The sequence below is a fragment of the Amphiura filiformis genome, chromosome 5, assembly GCF_039555335.1.
Source record: "Amphiura filiformis chromosome 5, Afil_fr2py, whole genome shotgun sequence".
NCBI lineage: Eukaryota > Metazoa > Echinodermata > Ophiuroidea > Amphilepidida > Amphiuridae > Amphiura > Amphiura filiformis.
Genome location: NC_092632.1, coordinates 53,758,261 through 53,777,565, shown reverse-complemented (window position 1 = coordinate 53,777,565; position 19,305 = coordinate 53,758,261). Strand labels below are relative to the sequence as shown.

Here is a 19,305-nt window from a genome sequence, read left to right as displayed (position 1 = left end):
CCTCAACCGTCCTACCCTAAATCCTGAAAAATCAGGGTCGCAATTTTTTATTTTTTTTTTGAATGATGATTTTTACAGATTTGTTCAAAAACTCAATGTTTTTCACTTAAAATTAATATTTTATTGTAAGACTAGTCTTTAATTGTTGTCTAACAGGTATCCAGAAGTCAAAATTGACAAATGTCCCCTAATTGAACAAGCATTATTTAATATTTGAGGGGATTTTTTGTATGCATATCTGTAAGAACGACACATCAGCTATTGCAGATGGGACCTACTTGCACCAACATAACAAATATAAAGATATCAAAATTAAAGTGAAAGTCTTGGAGAGAATATCAAATCACATTTCTTCATTAAAGTCTGGATTGTCTCATGTTTCTACAGTATATGGTGCTGCAAAGGCATTCTGTTCATCATATTTGGTCCATTTACAGTAACCTTTAGCAAACCTTACATGTATATGAATATTACGTTTAATGAAAGTACCAGTAACAAAAATATTTAATTATGTGCTTGGCATTACTTATGAACCTTCCATAATTGTGCTGAATATGATTTCATGATATGTCTAAATATTATTCATATATTTAATAACTAATAAATATCACATTATACTCGTCATCAATCAACCACAAAACAAAATGATGGTACAACTCAATAGCCTTTAACCTATCAAGTCTCAATAAAAGAAACTAATATGCAATTAGTAATTCATAGTGAAGCGGCGAGCCAAGATTTCAAAACAAACCACAATGGTCAGTCCAAAGATGCATATCAAAAGATCAACTAGCTATCTGCATTACAGATATATTGCTTTTCAATCCATGCCATTGCTCAGTGCCTTCAAGTGCGGAAGTCAGCTTTTCCCGTGCGCACAACTGGAGATATTGATCTTACTACTGCGGGAGAGGGAGAGCGAGAGAGAAGGAGGAGAGGGAGAGAGAGTAGTGGTTTTCTGTTCTTGTGGACATTAAGCACGACCAAGCGATTGTGCACTGCCACACTTACAGATTTAAAATGCAATGATTGCACGCACGGTTTCAGAATTCTTTAATAGGTTCTGTATATACCTAGAGGGACAAAGTATATGAATAAATATATCTGTGTGTGTAGTATTGACTTTACATTGTTAGCATTGGCAATATCGACTTGTTTGCAATGTAGACAGGAAAGAAAAAGCACATAGATGGGAAAGAAAGGCACAGTAGATTTGTTATCCCCTCCTTCAAAACTTAGCAATAATATACAATGTTATTTCTGTATGTATTAAGCCAGCTTCAAAGCTTTTAAAAGATAAGAACATGATATCCATATCTTCATATGCGTTTCTACATTGCTTAGGCTAATGAAAGTTGATGTTGAGTTTCCCGTCGCCCACTAATGTCACCTTTTTTATTTGTCGCATCAGAAAGTATTTTTACAGAAATAATTTATTATTTACCATTTATTGAAGTTTGCATCTATTTCAGTCTTTTCCTACTTTTGACAGTCTCTTGTGTTAAACAAATACCACAAACATAGCTGTCAATAAACTAAACAAGCCTTGATAGTATATTGACCTGTCATTTACTTGCCTGCAATGTTTTTCACCATTAAAAAGCCCAATTTGTGTTAAATAATCTCTCATCTCTTGGCAAAAAAATGTGATCGGAAACTGAAAATCAAAAAGTCTTATTCAACTGATTGAAAATAAAATACTACTAATCTTTGATGGGCAATTGAGATCTGTTCTCGTATATTTTTGAAACTTGAGTTCAATTTTATTTGACTTCTTTAGCAATATGTTAAATGGTCAAGAATTTTAAATAGGAAACCCCTGAAATTAATCTTATGCAACACATAAGCCCATTTGCTTGATTGTGATATATTAGGCGCGTTCAGACGGCACTAGACTAGCGTAAAATTTAATATTATGCCGGGAGTATTATATAGGCTTATCATTCCACTACAAGGTCTTACAATGCTCCCATACCAGGTATAACATGTATACACATTCTTTTCATATGGTTGTTGAAAAAGATTCGCACAAAATGTATTTCCATGCACGTGCCCAGGACGCGAAATCACCACCGATATACCATCCCCAATCTATCATGTGTCATTAGGATATGATAGTCATACATTATTTAACAACCCTTAACCAAGGAAACCATTACCGGTGCACTATACATGCAAACATGATGATGAATACTATAGCAGGGCACATGATTGATCTCTATGTTCAATGTAAGATTTTTTAGGAATATTTTTCCTGGATTCATTTCATTTTTATGCCTGTACACGGATGTTAGATATAGACCAGGTGAAAGTTATGCCTAGAAATGAGTGTATCTTGCTCCTGGCTAGAGTCTAGCATGGATGATACCTATGAAGTCTCTATTACCATATTTGGTTTTTGAACTTCCATATTTGAACATTGTGATCTTCTTACATCAGGGCTGATGTAGTCTTTGTCAACACAAAGCATTAACTAGTATCAGTTTGGCTCTCAAATTTGTTTGTATGAGGTGAGCCTGAATTACTTGTTTGCAGATCTGATCACCACTTTTATTTTTAACAACCACTGATAGCAATCCAATGTCAGCTAATAGCCAATCCAATCCAATCCTATTTAGTTTTGATAATGAAAACAGTGTAGCCATCAAAACAAGCTAAGAATCAAATCGGCACAAAATGTTGGAAATGATAATATTATCTTTTTTTTATTTCCCTAAGTCCAAGAATAGTAAAAATCTGATTGAAAATCATTCCTTCATTTGAGATGCATGGGCAAGGAAAGAAAACTCAAGGTTTGTTAGTAAGTTTTTGCCAGCACAAGGTTTGAGTTGTAACACAAGATTTCCACATACGTATTGGAGAAAAAAAGGAAATAGCTTATAACAGTCCTTGTCAGTACACATCTGATGTTACTATGTATAGATTTCACATCTTGTATTTTGAAGGTAGCATGTCAACTTTAAGCCATAACAGTAAATGTGAACAATCTATTATTGATATTTTTCTGAATTGGATTTTAATATTTATTGCATGCCTGACATGTTGGCATTTTCTGAAAGATACATTTCATAGTTCCTTTGGCACAGAATTTGCAGCTTTATTGCATAGAACATTTTATTTTCATCCATCATTGTCGTCATTATCTCGTCATCATTATCTCATCATCATTGTTATTGGGCCCTCGCTATCATTACTAATATTGTTTTTTGTAGTTCAGATACCAAATATTAAAAACTGAGGTTTTGATGAAAGAGACAGGCCACTGATAGACCTCACCTTGTTCATTGCTATCTACTGTAGATAGCACTCCCAGAAAACATTGCTATCTACTGTAGATAGCACTCCCAGAAAACATTGCTATCTACTGTAGATACTACTCCCAGAGAACATTGCTATCTACTGTATATAGCACTCCCAGAAAACATTGCTATCTACTGTAGATAGCACTCCCAGAAAACATTGCTATCTACTGTAGATAGCACTCCCAGAAAACATTGATATCTACTGTAGATAGCACTCCCAGAAACATTGCTATCTACTGTATATAGCACTCCCAGAAAACATTGCTATCTACTGTATATAGCACTCCCAGAAAACATTGCTATCTACTGTAGATAGCATTCCCAGAAACGATATTTTAGAATATTTTATTTCCAAACCTGCTCTGCATCTTCAGCGATTTTGGAGATTACAGAGGAATCGAAAAGGACACTTATCACATACATACATTTTGTTTGAGGGTACAGGTCTAGATTTTGTACAATTTGTTCCGAAGACTTTTGATCACATTTTTTCCATTGAGCACCAGAGCTTCTAGGTTGGCGATAGTAGTTGTGCCTTGTAGATGATAACATTTAGAAAGGTTTCATACTAAACACTAAAAAATACAAACCCACATTTGAGGTGTGAGACAGAACCTATTCTAATGTTATAAGCACGGTTTTAATAGGTGACAGGTTGCCGGTGTAAGATTAATTAGTCTTGGTGTATATCATCTTACTAAGCTTGAGGGTTTATGTGTAACTGAATCATATCAAGGGATATTCCAGATGGATACAGGGCATGGGGATTTCCTACTCATATTACTATGCTTCATTACTAACAAGATGCAGAAGGGACTGGTTTAAAACACCAATGTTGGTACTCCATGTGAAGGAAACACAACTCAGTTCATTTTGCTGTGTTGAATATTTAGATAATTTAGAAGTATGGTGTTTAGCTTCAGTTGTGTTGTTCTATATACATACTATATTCTAATTCTTCAGCAATAGAAACCAGTTCCTGACAATAAAAAAAGATGCAATAAATGAAAAGAAAATAAAATAGCATTGTGATCAAGACCGGTAATACCTGAACTTGGAATCAAACTGTCCAGTTGTGAGACTTACATCTGATTTGTTGGGAGTAGCATGCAACTGTGTTTTTCATTATTTAAATCAATATGTTATTGAAAAATAACACTGATGTCTGCAAAAGTTCATTCTACAAATCATAAACTTTGAAAACATGCTTGATTTATTATTGTTAATGAGTTATGTATGTATGTTTTCCAAAAGTGTTGTTGTTTCAGCCCTCTTTACAACATAACTAAAAACCACATGACCTACAAAAGTATATCAGTGATATTTGAATTCTTCTACCCACTTGCTATGAAATGATCAATGCAATTTTTGCCAAAGCTCACTACCAAATTGCAACAGTTTAAAATAGTTGCTAACCTTAATATGCCAATTCACCTGGTATGAAGATACCAATTTTACAATTATAAGGCAAAAAAAAAAATAATGGTTTGTCTCAAAGCTCACGAGTGGTTTGAAAACAAATGCGAAATGCGATTTTTTTTTTTTATTCCCGACTTTTTTCATGGTATTTGGAGAAAAAAATCTGATTTTCGCCGAAAAACTAAAAAATTTTTTTTTTGAAATAAAAAATTTCCGCATTTGTTTTTTTCCAAATCTCACGATTTTACAAATGCGTGCGCGAGCTTTGAGACAAACTTTTTTTGTTGCCTAACTACAGTAAGAATTTTATTTGAATGAACACTGAATGATGAACATCAGTGTACACTGTGTGATGAATGTGCTCGCGTAAGTGAATCCAACTCATTCCTCATAGGTTAGTATTTCCGATAATGTCTTTCGATTGGTTTCATCAATATTTTCGCCTTGCACACATTTTGTCCTTTGTAATACGACCGTGCACTGTTGTGTTCTATCAAATGCATATATTACTGTGCTAAAAATTAGTGAAATAACAAAAAATATATTTGCCCTTTCTGACGATGCGCTACTAATACAAATGAAAAGTAGGTTTCTGTATTGACACGTGTAACTAAAATAAATAACATCAATAGAGGAATAATTAATGTTTACATAATGTCAACAGATGTGTTCAGTTTAATTAAATATATTGCTGACATAGTAGAAATGGAATGAACATAAAAAGATTAATTAAAAGCAACAACTGTCAATTGTCAAATATGATCGACAAGTATGTTGGTAAAAATAGCTTTAATATAATTCCTTAAGTAATTTTTATCACGTCTCGTTCAAGTAAAGAATAAAACTGCAAAAAAGGCATGATAACAGTTTGGTGTAGGAATATAAAATGTAGGTTTGTTATGTTTACAACTAATGAAAAGTGGCAAATGTCAGAAGGTATGTTTGCATTGTGTATTTTTTTGACAATTGAAAAAGGAAAGGGAATAAAGTAAAGGAGTTGTTTCAAAGCTTTGTCTATATGTATTAGAAGAAAACAAAGCTTGTTGTCATCATACTTCCCTTGCACATGGCAATTTCTTTCAATATGCAGTAGCTTTTGATTGAAACAGTGTTCGGCAGATCTATTTAAAATCCACACTCCCCGTGTGGCAGATTCTGAAAATGTTTTCCATAGGAGGCGAACAAATTCAAATGAAATTAGGACATTAACCATCTCTATTTGAAACTCACCCTCCGTTTGTGGAAGATTCAGGTTGAGTCTTCCTCAGAGGGTGTGTGACATTCAAATAGAGCTGACTAATGTGTTCATTCCAAATTTCCATTTGAAATTCATACTCCCCCTGTTACAGATATTTCCAAAATCTTCCACAGAGCTAGTGTAGTCTTTAAATGATATGGCCGATTCTGGCTGTTGTTTATCAGTGATGAAGATGAAATGCAGAATATTAAAATAAAAATATCAGCTTCAACTCCAGTCTGTGCAGACATGGAGCTTCCATCGTTTGTAAAACTCACAAAAAAAAATGATAACCTTGCCGTTTCAATCAAGCATGCATAAGATGCTGCTGAGTGGTGAGTTTGTTTTGATTACCAACAAGCAGAAATAGTATCCAGCATAAATAGACAGAAGTAGATAGAATCAATTAGTGAATTAAGTAAATAAGGTGAAATGGGAATTCTTGATATGATAAGTATACAAGTATGCAATTAAACCTGAATTGAATTATAATCAAGTAGACAAATATGGCAAAGAGTGTTTCTAGAATGTGGCAGTAAAATACACATGCACGCACACACCCCAGCACCCCGCCACACACCCCCCCACACACACACTTGTTGAAAAAAATTCTAATTTAAATGCTAAAATGAGGTTAATTAAGGCTCGAAATATATATTTTTACTAATAGGCTGCCGGGAATTATATTGCATTGGGTGTAGGAATTTTTAGTATAAGTGTTCATTTTTATTGGAGTTTTTAATTGCTTCTAAATAATACTTTTTTTGCTTTGCTCAAAACTGGTGCGGCTATCGTCCAGCCCTTGAATTAACCCACGGCACCCATGGCATTTTGCCGTGGGTGCCCATCCCCATTGCCGCAATGCCCTCAAAATATGTCCTTTACCCAAGGCAGTCACTTGCCTTGCCCTCTAATGAAGTTGCCGTCGGTGCCCCAGCCCTGCCCCTTCATTATAAAATCATCTATCTATGTTTGTGTGTGTTTTCTTCACTTTTGAGAAATTGCCATGGTGCCCTTCTCAAATTTTCAACAGTTGCCATGATGCCCTCTTGAAATATTACAAACTGCCGTGCTACCTTGCCTTTTCAGTGAAAATCCAAGGCAATTATCAACTTGCCCTAAAAAAGTTGCCGTGCCCCTTCAGATCCTTAATTTCGAGGGCTGCGATCGCCTGACCTGTTGCACAGGTTGCGCCGGCGCTGCTTATTTGCCTACATTTTCATTAATCCACTCTGCAGCTTACATGCAATAACCAATCAACTTCAAACTTGGTATGGTGATAGTATATGGTTTCCTGATGTGCTGTATAGTTTTGTGTCATGTTATTTGCATATTGCATATTATTTGTATTTACAAACCTTTGTATTTTTCACACCTTTGTGTGGGGACCACCTTACTTACGAACCGTGTAATTCTAGTTATGAGTTTAAATTCATTCTAAAAGTCCAGGTTTGCAGGTGAAAACAGATGTACACACCCCACTACCTTATTTGTATTCACCACCATACCTTATTTCCACTCATATATTGCATAACTTATCCCCGGGAACTAATATCACATACAGAAACAAATTCATCATTCATTCATTATTAACTCCACACTGTAACAAACCTATATAAATATAATATTTATAGCTTATACTGATGTAATCAAACCGGAAAGCTGAAAAGACAACTAAATTGATAGCTTTTTAAATTATTCACAAGATGGAGAGTAAATATTTGTAGGTCTGTGATAAGATGTCGTATCATCTTTACCCAACCATGTATTGTGTGTACACACAAGAAATCAAGCTACAGAATGGCAAATAATGAGGAACGTACTGGGCTGTGAAATGCCTCAATTACAGTGATTGGAAAAGGGAAAATACAACACTCATTGTCTGGCAATTTATTTTATGAGGTGTCTCATCAGATGCACTTGCAGATGGAATAGTAGTGTGTTGAAGATAGCCACAAGTAAAGACTGGGTGAATGATGGATGAATGGATTAAGAAGAGGGTAGACTTGCAGTGAAAGATAGATGCACAGATTTTGGGTTTCTCTTCAAAAAGTCAATTTGCACAAAAAATTCCTTCCCACAATGCAATAGATTGCATAAGAATACATTCAGTTTGGAGGTTGATTACTCTCCTTTGTTTTCATGAATATTTTGGTACGATTACCGAATAGGGTGCAACTTGCTAGACTTGAGTCCAGTCCTCATTTACGGAGTTTAGGGTTAGGGTTTAGGGTTAGGGTGGGGCAGTCTTGTAATAAGACTAGTAGAGTTGCACCCTATTTGGCAATCGCTCCAATATTTTTATAAAGCATAGCGTATATGCCCTCCAGGTGGTGAGAAAGAAAGAAATGTATGAAGCCAATTTTATAGACAAGAAATAAAAATAACAAAAATAGTGTGCCCTACTTCATATGTTCAATCATGTACCAAGAAATATTTCAATGCAACTAGCAATATCATAAAAGAGATGGCTTTAAGCGGCATAGCGTCCCACATGTTCTAGTGAATCTTATGTATAATTGACGATTTGTGCACGCTTCGTGCACAGTTGTCGTAAATTTTCAATAGGTCAGCGGATAGATTTTACTGGCCTCATTTTTTTTCACATTTTTTTGCCCAATATGTTATTTATAGACATACAGTCCAAAATGATGCACACATCATTAAAAAATAAAAGTATATTTAGGACTTTTATCCTAATAGTTCCTGGTCTCTGATACCTATAACATTTGACTTCCGCTGATCTATATTTGTCCTAAGTTCTCATTCAAACTGTTCCTATATTATATTCCTTTAGTTTTGCAAGGGCATTTTGAAGTCTTGCAAAGATGACAGTAAGCTTCAAAACCAACATCCTATTGGATTAGTGTTTGATCAAAATCTTCCATACCCTGCCCTCTGCAAGATTTCAGAAACTTCTTCCACAGAGGGAGTGTGTTTTTCAAATGGAATTGGCTTAATTATTTTGAAACATATGGCTTTACCTATATCTCAAATTTCAAATGGAAGTTACACAATTGACTATTCTAATTCCCATACTTTACTTGAAGATTAGAGTTAAATTTTCCATAGGGGAGTGTTGATTTCAAATAGAATAGCCAAATGCAACATGTAATTCCCATTTTATTATAAATCCTGTTCCATGAAACCAAATACAAGCATACAAATATGCAATCTTATGAAGCGCTACAACCAATATGAGCAAAAGTATTTGTTGTCTCATAAAAGCTCTTCAAATGAAACAAAATAGGAGAATATAATGACCATTTCATAGAACACACTTACCAATGCCTAATCCTGCCTACTTGATATATATGGATTGCATATCCCTAGAGATAATATAACTATGGTTATGTAGAGACAAGCAAGTTCTATGACATTCTCACTACAAGCCTACTTGATAAAAGTTTAATTTCTGACTGAGACGAGGTAAAAACCCTGTAAAATAGCTGAAGTACATTCACTATGGGAAATGTGACTGCAAATGGCATTTTTGTAAGTATCCCAAGAGATGGAACATTTTTGCTTTGTAGGAAAAAGTCAATTTTGAAAACTTTTAGAATACATTAACCCTAACACTACTAGACCATACAGTATGAAGCGACTGCAAGACCATGCATCCCACATGATCCGATTGCACAATCATGCCAAAGTACATTTATTAGGCACAAAACTATTGGCCTGGCCACGGTCACATGCGTGGCTTGCTATACCCATTCTGATGGTTGGCACCCGAGGGGTTGGTAGTTCAATTCCCGGGCAAGGAAAACAATTTTCCCTTCATCTTTTGTTTTCCTTTTTCCCCTTCACTTAGGCAAAAAGCTGAGAAGGAGTTTGGGGTTACAGCTCAACCTTATACTTAATGTCTCATTAACTTCAAATCCCTTACAAAAAAAGCACCTTATACTTAATGTCTCATTAACTTCAAATCCCTTACAAAAAAAGTAAGCACTCAATTTTGTTAGCCACCATTGTTAGTAAGTCGTGTGCTGATAAAACAAAAATCCAAAATAAAAAATTGTTAAAGAAGATGTCTTCTATAATTTGACACCTCATTTTGTAGAAATTAAGCAAAAAGTTACTTACTGTACCAGATTACCAAATTATTTCATTTCAAACTGGAGCAAAAACCTGTTAAATTACCCATCTCAAAGTAACCAATCAAACTATGTCCTTTATAACAGTTATTGATATAGCATGGTGACTTCAACTAAATAAGCGTCAAATTTCTGGGTTATTGGATCACCAAGACAAAGCTTAGGGCTGATACATTATTGCTCCAATCACTTCTATATCCCTTAAATCAATACAGTGTCTGCACAGAATGATAGAAAGAATTGACATATGAAGCACAAATTCATAACACATGAACAGAAAACATTGAATTTGGTAATGTGTATAGAGATATTGAGTATTTTATTTGATGTGAGCAAGCCAACTTGTGGAGTGAAATATTGATGGATACAATGATGTCAAGAAAATGTAGGTTAGATTGGAAGAAGAAAATAAGATAAATTGTTGTGTAGCTTTATATAATCCTAGAATTAAGAATTTTCTTGTAGTTTTTATATAATATCTACAAAAAGCTTTAAAATCTAATACTGAAAATCACAGAAATGGGACACTTAAAGATTTTGCCTCTCTCAAGTTTGATCTGAATTTGCAGTTTTAAGTCAAAGCATTCAGAGCTAAAATGTTGAAGTGGAAATTTGTGCGGCATATTAAGTTTTGCGCTTTTCACGCTCAAATTGGAGACCTCGAAAATGAAAATATTTTCTATAATGTATGGGTCATATCAATATAAGAAAACTCAAAATTGTGAATTTTAAAAGCATGTGAAGTAGTTCAAAATAAGCAAAGAGCTATTCCAGTTGAAATCCATACACCTAAGAAAGACAGGGGGTGTAGATTGCAAATGGAGTCACACATTCAGGTAACCCTATTTGAAATACACACTCCCTGTCTGGAAGATTAAGCTCATGTCTTCCATAGCAGGTGTATGGATTTCAATTGAAATAGCCCAAAGTACACAAATTTACACGCATGAAAATGACCGCTTTTACAGCAATTGCAAGAGAGAAAAGTGATAAAGCCCTGAGGTTACTGATGTGATATCATATAAATGATTATGATATCTTGATGATGTTAAGTGTTAGTATCTAGCAGGAAATCATAAGTCATCTGTTCCTCATAGGCATGATTGCAGACTGATATCGGTAGAATGCTATACATAAATACACCCATATCTAAACTAAGTGATTTGAGTATAGTCTTGGGTCAGAGTTTTATCCTGATGGCTGCATGATCATTACCGGTACTAAGAAGAAGAACAACAACAAAGCAAGGGTGTGTGTAAATTAAAGTCTGTTTGTAAACATCTATGATTAACAACAGAATTCTTCTAAATTAATAAATTTATATTTCCTAAAAGGTAGGAGTTTCCATACACCCTACATAATAATGGTTTCTGTTTCTGTTAATAGAGGCCTTGCATGTGACGCAGTTAGCCGCAATTATGGCCAGATGTTCAAATTTTTTCAAAAGAAGCATACCAATATCTCTGACATGTTTTTGGACATACCACAGAAAATATAAAACTTGCACCATATGTTGATCCTAATTAACAGTTTATTGAATAGGCTGCATTATGGCTGAGGGTGCTAGTTCGAATCCTTTGTTTCAAGTCAATTGATAAAATCATGCGGGCCTGCAAAGTTTCTCTGTTGGCAAATCCCAGTATTGATTGACAAGTCCTATGAGCCCAAACAAGCGTAGAAACCCCTTTCAGAAGGTGAGAAACAAAAATACATAGGCATGTATTTTGTCTTGTAATTGGGTGTCAAATGCCTCCATTTGATTGATGAGTTATGATATAACCAGATACAGATATCAATATAAAGTACAATAATTGAGATGTCCAAGCCTCATCATCATCATAACCGCCATTCTTCAGAGTCCGACATAGTGCCATGTATCACTTCATTCCATCTGTGGCAAATTGATGCCACAGTTTTAGCTGATTCAAGTGTTTCTTTAGAGGTCTTTTTGTATAAGCTACACATTGACACATTTTGGGGGCATCAGTTGGTCATTGGCTTTATTCAATGGACAAAATAATATCAATCCTGTGCTGCAGGCATAGAGCATTAGAGGAGATGGCCCAATTACATGATGTTTAACACACATTTTCTGGTTTAGAGTTAGTCACCCAATCCATTCCCTTTCTTCCCCCATAAACATGATAAGACTGTTGGACATTTGTCCCCCAAGTTGAAATGATCCTCAATTCTCAAACATGCTCATCTTCTTAGACACAGTTTGTTAACCCAATATGTTTGTTCATTCATAGAATGACCTTTGCCTGTACTGTGTACAAAAACTCATACTCTTATCTTGGGGTCAGATTTCAAGCAATCAAAATTGAATGGAGTTATATGAACTGTCCTAATGGAAATGATACTATTTTGGCCCATAATGCATCACTATGAGCCAAACTAATCTCATCTCCGATGATAAAGTTCAATAACTGCCATTCAACAAGCATATCTCAAAAATTGACCTCAACCTGTAGAGTATGAGTTTTTGGTACCCAACACACTCAAAGGTCATTATACGCATGTAGAAGCCTATTGGGGTTAAAGAATTGTGCACTAACAGATGAGCTTGTTTGAGAGCTTACTGCCTGTAGATGTTAAGTGATACTATCTGTAGTGAGAACATCAAGTCATTAATGGCTTAGTACTGGAGGCAAGATGGTATAGACTGATAGTCCATAGTAAGATGCTTTACACATCAATAATACAGCCATATCTGTGTTAGATGATTCCTGGTTAGCAGGCAAATGTTTTTGTAGGTCAAACACATGCATTATCTGTAAAATGATATGTCACTTACGGGCATACAACCATCACTGTCATCATTTGTATCATTCTGTATTGGAAAGCATCAAATGTTGTGGTGCATTGTATTTACCATACTGAGCTGAATCATAGACTATGGCTGAATATAATCTCATTCTGTTTGAAACGGAATATGATTGAATTGTGAGGTGGGGATGGGAGTATGATGGGATCGCCAAGAAAATACAAAACTCGAACTTGTTAAAATTATGGATGGTTTTGATGAAAGCTTGCATCTCTTGAATGGCTTTGAAATGAGGATGTTTTAATCTCAGCAAAGCCTTTTCAGATTATATTACAACAAATCAGTCACCATAGACCAATTGGGTACATCCATTTATTACCAGCAAAATAAGAGAACCCTCTTTTAGATTCAGTATTACTGAAGATTGTGCTTAACCCCTTCAGAATTATAATTTCTTAATAAAAGATAAAATGTTTGCATATGATGACCCGATAATAAAATTGGAATTATTAGACCATGATAGAGGCATCTGTTTTGCTCAGAATATACATTTCGCTTACATCCACAAAGTACAAGACATAAAGCATGGATTGGCTTGTTACAATTTGGGTAATATATTTAAGCAGAATATTGCTTTGGGCACAATAATGTGTATAGGAAGATCATTTGGTGAGATGATAATGTTTTGAAACCAACTAAGCATGGCAATCTGTTGTATCAAAGTCTTTCTTTTAGGTACCATACAGATTCTGAGTATTCGACATAGAATATTTGATGTAACATATCTTTGTTATTTAATCTATTCCCATTATATTTCCAGTAATGTTTAACTTCTAACCAATGTTTGATGATCTGGTGAAAATATATCATCAATTATAAAACATTCGTTTGAGGTTAAACATTACTGAAAACAGAATTAGAATAGATTAAGTACATGTTACATCAAATATTCTAAGTCATAATGTGATATGTTAAAGCAACATGAGTTGAATGACAAACATATTAAATTATGACTTTTTTAAACATTAACTCTCTCTCCATGCAGGTGTCCACTGCAGTTGATAAGTTTCAATTCTTTTTAAATTCAGAAATGTACATTTTCATCATCATATTTGGAATCAGCATGAAAATTGCATTAAACTGAGTACAAACAAGTCTAGTATTGGTTCAATGGTTCTTAAGATAGTTCTTGTTATTTTGAGAAAATGTTTCAAAACTTTTTTTATGTTGAAGACTATGACTAGAGATTATGACACAGAGATTAAGTTACAATTGATTGCAAACATATTTGGAGGTGATGATATCGCATCAAAATTGAATTGTTACGGTAGTTTTTTTTAATGTGACATATTGTAGCGGTGTATAACTAACGGAAAACTAAACAAAACTGCCTGTTATCTTTCATAAATGATGCAAAACAGGTGATTTAAAAAGGAAGAAAGAAATGGGTACAAAGAAAACTACAAACTAAAGAGACAGTATTAAACTACTGTTGAGCTGCTTTATTTGCAGTTTCTTGTAAAGGAATATTCTTTACATTTTCAATATTTTGTCATTTTGAAACAGTTAAACCCTTAATACTGTTTGTAGTTTCAGTGTTAGCAAGTAGAGGGTAAATAATGTTGAGTTGAATAGAGACAAAGTACATTGTGGAGATAGACTTCATGGTACATTGGCCAAATGTTGCCAGTGGATCTATGAGTATTTTATGAGTGCATTATCTGTGTCTAATGACATGATATATAGGATGATTTGTGGCTTACGACGGATGCTTGTAGAACAAATAACCCCGTAAATAGAGCTTGTTGTGTCATCCCAAAAGCGAAAATGTGCAAATCTTATTATCAGCGTTTTTTGCAGCAGCTGCGGAGGCAAATCTACCATGATGAAAAATAAATTGTATCATTTATCAGTTAGGTGTCATTATTCTCGGAATGTAGACTGTGAAGTTATTGGAAGGGTTAGCAAAATAAAAGGATTGGTGGTACCGACATGAAAAATGAATAATGTGGAATTGATGTAGCGTAGATTAGAGATATATTACTGGGTATTTATCATTTATTGATTTGGTTGCTATGTGTAATTGGTACAAAGTACATGTAATGTAAATAAAAGTTGTGCTTTCTGTCTGGGAAATAAAGAATTATATTTAACTTTTTACCCAACTTCTTTGTTGCAAATTTAATAAGCAAAACAGATCATTTCATTCATATAAGTTCAAACAATCGCTTTAAGTTTTTTGTTTTTCTACATGTACGTTGGTTGGAATAGGCTGCCTAGTATAACACATTATAATGTTGATGTTAAGTTAATGTAAAATGAAGCATGGTGGATAAAAAAGTCACTAATTGGATAATACAAAGAAAGTCATTAATTTGACAATGAGGATAAACAGCTGCATGCAGTCAGAGCAAAGTATCAATTTAGATTGAAAATGTAGAATTGCAGCATTTCTAACTGTAATTAATAGGTCCCATATCTAAATGTGATATAGGATGGATTTCACAAGGAGTTACAATTATTAGAGAATAAAGGTATTGTTTTTAGACGCTATCATGCATCTATAGTCTCATATAACACGGGCTACATAATTATTATAAGTAGAACAATGAGGCACAATGAGGCGAAGCCGAGTTGTGTTACACCCAAAATAATGATGTTGCCGTGTTATATGAGACGGTAGATACACGATAATGGCTGAAAACAATACCTTTATTCTCATTCTTAAACACTTCAAATACTAAATCACAAGTATACCAAATTTTAATCAGATTACATTCTACATTTTACAAGGAATTACCTTGGGCTTAAAATTGATCAGTCCCATTGTTTGCTACGCGCCTCTGATTGGTTAAAATAGCGGGTACGCTATATCATGTCATATAACCTGGCTAACAACCAATAAGATTACAGGAACCGATTTTCAACTGAGGGCGTTGGTTACTGACGCAACCTGTCTGGATAGTATACTAATAGCAACAGAGCCCGAAAGTAGTGCTAAGAGTTACAATGCATCATAAATCCCAAATCTATTCCCGGCTCTTTCATAGGATTTATATGTTAGAGTTAAGATGGGGTCAGACTTAGGATGGGTTAGTAGGACTTATTATGTGTCATTCCTATTCACATCTGTATGTGATATGGGATGGATTTCACAATGAGTTACAATGCATCATAAATCCTAAACCTAATGTGACTCTTTCATAGGATGTATATGTTAGAGTTAAAATGGGGTTAGACTTGGATGGGTTTGATTGACTTATAGTGGGTCATAACTCCTCATGAAAATTCACCCATGATCAAGCAAAATGAATCAAATGTCAAACATACTTATTTGAATTTGATTTTTGTTGTATTGCTGTAACTGTTTTCAAAATCAAATCATTTGTTTCGCAGATATGAACATAAATTTATGATGCTGCTTGCAAAAAAGGAAACAAAATAATTGACATACCATTATATGTTTTTCCTGAAGCTTAAAATCAATATACTTTCTTCAGTAGATAGCATTGTTTCTTTAGAGAGCAATATGCTCTCTTCAATAGATAGCATTGTTTCATTAGAGGGCAATGTTTCATTAGGGGGCAATATGCTATCTTCAGTAGATAGCATTGTTTCGTTTTCATTATAGAGCAATATGCTCTCATCAGTAGATAGCATTGTTTCATTAGAGGGCAGTATGCTATCTTCAGTAGATAGCATTTGTTTCATAAGGGTGCAATATACTATCTTCAGTAGATAGCATTTTTTCTTAAGAGGGCAATATGCTATCTTCAGTAGATAGCATTTGTTTCATTAGAGAGCAATATGCTCTCTTCAGTAGATAGCATTGTTTCGTTAGAGGGCAATATGCTATCTTCAGTAGATAGCATTGTTTCGTTAGAGGGCAATATGCTATCTTCAGTAGATAGCATTTGTTTCGTTAGAGGGCAATATGCTATCTTCAGTAGATAGCATTTGTTTCATAAGGGTGCAATATACTATCTTCAGTAGATAGCATTTTTTCTTAAGAGGGCAATATGCTATCTTCAGTAGATAGCGTTTTTTCAAATTTTTCATAAGAGGGCAATATGCTATCTTCAGTAGATAGCATTTGTTTCATTAGAGAGCAATATGCTCTCTTCAGTAGATAGCATTGTTTCATTAGAGGGTAATATGCTTTCTTCAGTAGATTGCATTGTTTCATTATAGAGCAATATGCTCTCATCAGTAGATAGCATTGTTTCATTAGAGGGCAGTATGCTATCTTCAGTAGATAGCATTTGTTTCATTAAGGCGCAATATGCTATCATCAGTAGATAGTATTTTTTCATAAGAGTGCAATATGCTATCTTCAGTAGATAGCATTGTTTCATTAGAGGGCAATATGCTATCTTCAGTAGATAGCATTTGTTTCATTAGAGGGCAATATGCTATGTTCACTATAGATAGTATAAGAGGGCAATGTGCAATATTCAGAAGATATTGTTGTTTCATAAGAGTGCAATATAGGTTTTTCCTGAAGCATAACATCAATTTTTCCAACATGTTTAATCTTCTCTGAATGCTTTTTGTATGAATGTAGGATAGTTAATGTTATAATCTCTATGCCTTAAATCACATTATTTGACTCATCATTAATGCCATTATCTTTCTTCTTTTTTGTTCTTGCAGCTGAAGATGGTCAGATACTAATTGGTATAGAAAAAGTCAAACTACTAAGAAATGAAAAAAGAGAAGGTAGGTGTCATTTTCCCAATACTTCATTTCTTATGCAAATCTCCAGATGACACAGCAACTGTACTTCAAATAAGCATTTGAATCACAAGGTAAAACTTCAAAAATAACAAATTTGGATATTTCCTCCTTCAAGGTGATTTCCGCTGCCTTTGTTACGGCCTCATTGCAGCCTGGCAGATTAACGCTTACTGCACTGTGTTCAATATCTGCGTGCTTCGACAAAAGTCACTCTAAATTTTTGTCACTTTTGAAAAGCTCTCTTTGTGATTCAAATTGTTAGAAGTTAGGGAAATAAAGTTGTGTCATGCCGAGTGAGGAATCCACATACGCAGAACAAAATTCTCCATCTATCAACTACTTTATTTTGTAATTTGGTTTTAGTGTCTGTAAGAAATGGCTTTTGTTTTAAGTGTTCGGATACTTTTTGGGCGCAGTTTTGCTGATTTGTATGTAAGGACTTTCAAAGTTGTTTAGTTGGACGCTTAACGAGAAAACTTATCTGTTCAAAGTTCTTGTGACTATTTTTCTTAGACGCTTTGTCCTGTCGGTGTAAATGTTAGTCAAACACGATCGAGTGGTGTCAGTTTCCTTTTTGCCTAGAACTATTACGATGTGTAATCACTCTACAAGTCTACATGTACTCAAATTCAATTTAAGTAGTGTGCAACAGTTTGGAAATTGCCAAGGGTGACTTTGAGTCTCGTATTCTCTTTCTTGTTAAAATGCTAAAATAAGAAACAAGTTTATTTTCCGTAGACTTCACAAATCTTGTTTTGGTGACATTTGATATTTTTTAAGAAATCTGATTTAAAAAAAGAGGGATAAGGACAAGAAGAACATCCCAACAAGGTGTTTTAATAAGTGACATGAAAATGATGAAATCAATAAAAGCATCCTCCTGTTCTCTAAAAACCTTTTAGTTTTCTTACCAAACCTACTTTGATATTGGTTTGACCATAAAAAAGTTGGATGTTAAACTCCAGAAATACAACAACAACAACGAAGCGTCTTTTATCTTGTTTTTTTTAATCGCTCTGCGAGAATTGAAACACATTTTTAAAGGACATGACTGCTTCTTGATTTGAGTAATTTTGGAGAAGACACCTATCATGTTTACAGAGCTGAAACAGTTGCATATTGCTAGTCAAGCATTGGAAGTAATAATACCCTTGGGTGTGTTATGATGTCGTCGGTTGGCTTGTTTTTGTACGAGAAAAGGCAGAAAATGAATAAATAATAATTTGGAAATTAAAGGAAAGTTCCTGTAGCAAATTTCAGCAATAACTCTTGCCTTATAAATTAGTTGCATAATGGTTGAGAACATCCATTTCTACAAATTAACCTTGAAGTTGGTTTATTCTAGAAAATTGAGAATAGAATAGTTCAGAAATAAACATATTGCAAGATCTGGATGCTCTGTTCGTTCTTCTTCTTCTTCTTCCTCGGTAAGTGTAACATCAAATGCATGATGACAGGCACACTTCAAGTTGCGCATGTACAAAGGATCAGGAACGCAACTTCAAAAACAGCAGTGCAAAATATGTACAGTGCGATGTGTGATAAAAAGCAGCTCTCGGTGGAGGAATATTAGTGCTGCGGAGCCCCCAATGCAGACTTGAAAGCATTGAGGGATGGCGAGATGGCTGGATCTGTCTGAAGAAGATTCTAGTCCTTGGCTGTTCTCTGGAAGAAAGAGTGCAGGTAGACCTGAGTGTTGCAGTGATGAAGCTGGAATCTGGAATCATGGCCTCTGGTGTTTGCCAC

The 19,305-nt window shown here is 34.5% G+C and overlaps 1 protein-coding gene across 1 annotated transcript in view; it reads left to right on the top strand.

Moving 5' to 3' along the window:
- The window catches only part of LOC140153364 (polypeptide N-acetylgalactosaminyltransferase 2-like), a 280,543-nt gene that overhangs the window by 142,379 nt on the left and 118,859 nt on the right, over positions 1-19,305 (top strand). Inside the window, exon 5 of the mRNA XM_072176095.1 lies at positions 17,476-17,541. Within this exon, the coding sequence (XP_072032196.1) occupies positions 17,476-17,541 (66 nt within the window). The remainder of the gene's footprint in view (positions 1-17,475; positions 17,542-19,305) is intronic.